The sequence below is a fragment of the Sinocyclocheilus anshuiensis genome, unplaced genomic scaffold (genome assembly GCF_001515605.1).
Source record: "Sinocyclocheilus anshuiensis isolate Anshui unplaced genomic scaffold, SAMN03320099.WGS_v1.1 scaffold1, whole genome shotgun sequence".
Lineage (NCBI taxonomy): Eukaryota > Metazoa > Chordata > Actinopteri > Cypriniformes > Cyprinidae > Sinocyclocheilus > Sinocyclocheilus anshuiensis.
The window spans coordinates 669,845-674,609 of NW_015539843.1; the positions used below are offsets into that span (position 1 = coordinate 669,845).

At 36.4% G+C, this 4,765-nt stretch overlaps 1 protein-coding gene across 2 annotated transcripts in view; it reads right to left on the bottom strand.

The window, feature by feature from the left end:
- Positions 1-1,369: 1,369 nt before the first annotated feature.
- Positions 1,370-4,765, bottom strand: part of LOC107684505 (solute carrier family 23 member 2-like) — a 34,899-nt gene continuing 31,503 nt past the window's right edge. For both annotated transcript variants that reach the window (XM_016480774.1, XM_016480775.1), the window contains one exon: positions 1,370-4,389. In XM_016480774.1, coding sequence (XP_016336260.1) covers positions 4,136-4,389 — 254 coding nt within the window. In that variant the 3' untranslated portion in view covers positions 1,370-4,135. The remainder of the gene's footprint in view (positions 4,390-4,765) is intronic.

Below are 4,765 nucleotides of genomic sequence, written 5' to 3' on the forward strand. Positions count from 1 at the left end.
ATATATATATATGGCTGTTCAATGAGTAAAAACACATTTGCTCACTCACTGAAAATTTGGCATCAAATGGGTAAGTGACACTGAAGGTGAGGATTAGATCATCATGGGTTGTCACGGGTCAGAAAATGAGCAAATCTGAGCTGGGAATGACCGATATCCTTTAATCTCTTGTAATCTGGTAGGCTACCAGCTATGATCTACCCATCTGTCCAGAGCACAGTTAAAGGGTTCATACAGGCTAAAAAGCAGTAAAAGAGTTTAGGGAGCTCAAGATTAAGAAGAACTAAAACTACTGAAGTAAAAAGTACAACATACTTTGTTCATTTTGTAACATTGTTTTTTTTTTTTTTTAGTGATAGAGATTTGTCTTGTAGACATCTTCACCATGAGATACTTCTTGTCGGTCTATCATTCATCATATCATTTGATAAATAAGCAGTGCTTCCTCTATTAATAATGTAGACCCCACCATTCAAAATGGGACCACAAAGAATAGACCTGGTGTTGTTGACAGCATCTCTTCACTTTCTTCTCTCTGCATCCCCTATGACTGCATCTATTAACTGAATCTGGTTGAGTTGTGTGTGCTTAATCATGTTAACTCAGATGGTTACGGTCCACACACGCACATGCACGCACGCACCCACGCACACACAGGGTTGATGGGGGAGAAGCAGAGGTGAAGAACAGATATGTGTAACCTGATATACTTGGAGTTTTCCAGATCAGATAGAAAAGAGACCAATATTTTATTGTCACCTTGCATAGTAACTAGACTATAATTCAGAAAGTCTTTTTGTTCACTTGAAAATGTGAAAGGATGCAGGAATAGACAACAATGTAATGTGATTTGTTTGAATAATCATTAAAATAATTATTTAATTTTTTTTTTTTTATTATTTATAATAATAAGTTATAATTATTATATAATAATATTTCCTTTTTAAATACCTGATATATACTGTTTAATTGGGGGGAACCTAGATACACACACAAACACACACATACAAAAAGACAAAAAAGACAAAATACATTATGTTCAAATACATCTTATTAAATATCTTTAGGGACATGGAACAAAACAATTTCTGCTGTTTCTACTTACAGGAGCTGCAATGGCTGGTCCAAGAATATAGCACATTCTGCCCTCAATATATATATTCATACATTTATAATAGTTTCAATGCATTGCACCTCTTTCTATTTTTTTGTACTACTTTTAACATGAACAGTAAGTAATGTTAGAAAAATACAATATGAAAACAGTCTAGTTAACAAAAATATTCAATCAAACTACAGATTTAAAAAAAAAAAAGACAACAAAAAAGAGAATTTGTTTTACTCAAATAAAAATGTAACAAATTGGTGCACTTTGCAGCATGATTTAAGATAAGCATTTTTTTCCCAACATCTTGTCTGTAAAAACACAACATGATGTGTAAAAAAAACAATAAAACATTAAAAACATATTACAATTCAGAGAAACTAAGTATATTCTTCAGATATATCCCCTTCAAAATAACTGAAGGGTTGTTTTTCTTTGAATCACATGCCACCATGTTATCAAGCCGCATCACAAACTTTACATCTCAGCGGATCCTGAAATTTAGCACAAGAGCATGTATTTCCAAAATGTTCTCATATCAAAAACTATATTTAGCATCAATAAATCAACTTTTGCTATATTTTGTTTCAGTAATCCCCATCACTTGACAAATATTTATGCATGTCACTGCCATAGAAACCTTCATGACTGACAGACAATTAAACACCACAGGATGTGAAAGGTCTTCATAAGTTTCAAATAACATTTCAATAAACTATTTAAGGATAAAAGTTTAAGGAGATGAGGACTGACACCACTGCAAGCACTATCGGTGTGAATGGGAGAAGATTTAGTGGCAAACTGCACACTTTCTCAGTTGCATTTACTTTGGATTCTTAGACAATCATTATACCACACTTTAGAGTGCTGAATGTTTTACAATAAGATTATTTTAGGAACACAAAGTGTTATAGTAATGAATTCTTTACGACATAATTTGTGTTTTGACACTCAGTGATTCGAACTGTAGATCTTATTCTACTCAATTACTGCAGCACACTTTTCCAAGTGTTGATGAAGCAGTAAGTAAATTAGTATCGCCTTGTATACAGAACTCAGATCTGGATTTTAGGTCCCAAACACTATCACTTAAACATTCTCAAACACATTAAAAACACTCTGCGATGTGTTCTTTCCTGCTATAATGCACAGAAGTTTTTTTTTTTTAAATGTGTAAATAAGGCTGAAAACAAAGTAACAGTTGTAACATTGTGTTACCAAGTGAAATGGTCCTTGCATAATTAGGGTTTTCGGTTAAAGACTAATACAACACAAATCCAACAAACCAACATCAAGCTGTATTACAGGTCAGCTAGAAAGAGAAAAAAAACATCTCAAACATGTTAGTTGGAATGACTCACCGAGGAAGCACCAGTTATGTTGTAAATGTCAAGACTGGTAATATAAAACTGCAATTTCTCAGCTGCAACACACACCACACACACACCTTCAGCATTTCAAATCAAACCTTAGAGTGGAGAGCTGCATCTCCCATTTCCTGCTTACAGGCAGCAAAGGATAGTAGATATAGTACATATAAATAAATAAATTACAAGTCAACAAAAGAAACTCTGAATCTGAAGTGGATACACTATGAGCCTCAAATAAAGATACAACCATCAGATGGAGCTCTAAGTGAGATTATCACAGAGGTTAAAGCACAACTGCACACTATTAAATCAAGAGGGCCACTGAAGTCACCATTCCATGACATTAGAGTGTCCAATAGTCAAATATTGGTTTCAATGCTATAACAAGAACTGAAAAAAATGCTTTGTATTGTACAGGTTGTTACTGTAAAGATCATAAAATGTCTGTAAACCAAAGATGAGAAATGTGAACTTATAGTTATAACTAAATACTAAGGATTAGAAATTGATTGTGATAATACAGTATAATAGGATTTGTACAGTTGGAGAACCTGTCAGTAAATGCCCACTAAATGCCGCCCATCCTCTCTGTGTTCAAAAACAAACCACATCCGCAGTGCTTGTGGGAATCTACATTATAAACCACATTCACTTGAACAGCAGTGAGGAGGTGTCACTTATATCAAACAATAGACAGACCAAAAATGTGGCGCCCAAAGGAGGGCTCAATCGATTTTGACCAAAAGAAAATGTTTCCCCACGTCTTTCAATGGGACTGCCTGAGTGCAACAATTCTCAAGTTTTTCCCTTCCAGTCTTCCTTCTTTTGCAAACCATGTACTGATAGTACATTAGTTTTTCGTATAATTTTACCTACTGCATAGCTATCTGCCTCCAAAACGTGCAATCACTACAATTTCAAGGTGGCAAATAACAGTATTTAATAAGAAACACCCCTTTCGATATGAGCTTTTAATCGAAATAGCAGCTAACTAACGATTTGGAAGCAAGACTCTAGAAGTTAAATTAGGAACGAGCAAACTACATTTTGTGCGTTAATTCAAGCAATGCAATTCAAACATAAAGCACAATAACCTTGAATCACTATGTAAACCTTAAACAATCCTCTTGCTTTAACGGGATCCGGAACTGCACCATGCATAATGTCTGTTGTGAATGTGAAAGTGTGTGATAGCACTCATTAGTACGTCGTTTAAATTCAAACATCCAATTATCTACATAAAGATGCTTTGTGCAGATGGAGCAGTGCAGGCCAAAAAAAGGGAACTCTGATATTGGAAATTCAGTAGATTATATAAAGTGATTTTTCAGTCTCTGTTCACATGTCCTCCCAACACAGAGAGAGATGAACGAGTACAACCTGCATTGCATCCACTCACTGTTGTCATGGAGACACTTTCAGATCAGTGCCAAAAGTGCACTGTCAAAGTTTTTAGAAGCCGTTTTCACAGCTAGAAACCAACTTTAGCATTGATGACAAACTTGATGAGTCAATCAGAAAGGATACAGAGTTTTTAAAGGATTGTGGGATGAAAAGAGTTTATAGCTGGCTGTTTAGTAAAGGACTGGACTGCGGATTTCACTGACTGGGTGGAATGGAGCATTGTGACTACCATCTAAAAACCTACCGGTGCTAAACACTATACCCCACTTTCTCCCAGTTCTGGCTTTGTTGGCATGTCGTCCTCTCTCCTGTTGTGGCGCTCATGGCAGCTGTGGGTGAGGACGCTCCACTGGTAGCCAGCGAATGTGGGGCTGATTGGGAGGTACTGGAAAATGCGATGGCGCCGCAGGAAGTCCATACCAAACGGAATGTCGTAAGACTCCATTCTGTTCCGTTTAGATAAGCTGTTTCCACGATTCATCTTGCGTATGCCCCTTTCCTCCGGGGTGCCTGGAACAGAAAAGAAAGAGTTAATGAGAGGGAAGCAGGGAATGCACCAGAAATTAGGGCTAGGACAATAAATCGATGCATTGCGATTAGTTTATCGATTCTGAGATTTTCGGAATGCATCGTGATTCTCTCTGGAATCGATTCTGAGCTTAGTTTTTAACAGCAGATGGCGCTCTAGGCTAGTTTTTAACCGAACACTCAAATGCCCACAAAGAAGAGCGCTTGTGCGTTCGGCTGAGTAATGTAAGTGTTTAAATGTACTTGCACATCTGCTTTTATGCTGCGAGATTAATGTAAACGCAGCCCACTGTGAACATCCTTGTAATTCGCTTCAACCTTTTCAAACTTTATGAATTGATTTTTTATAGGGATGTAA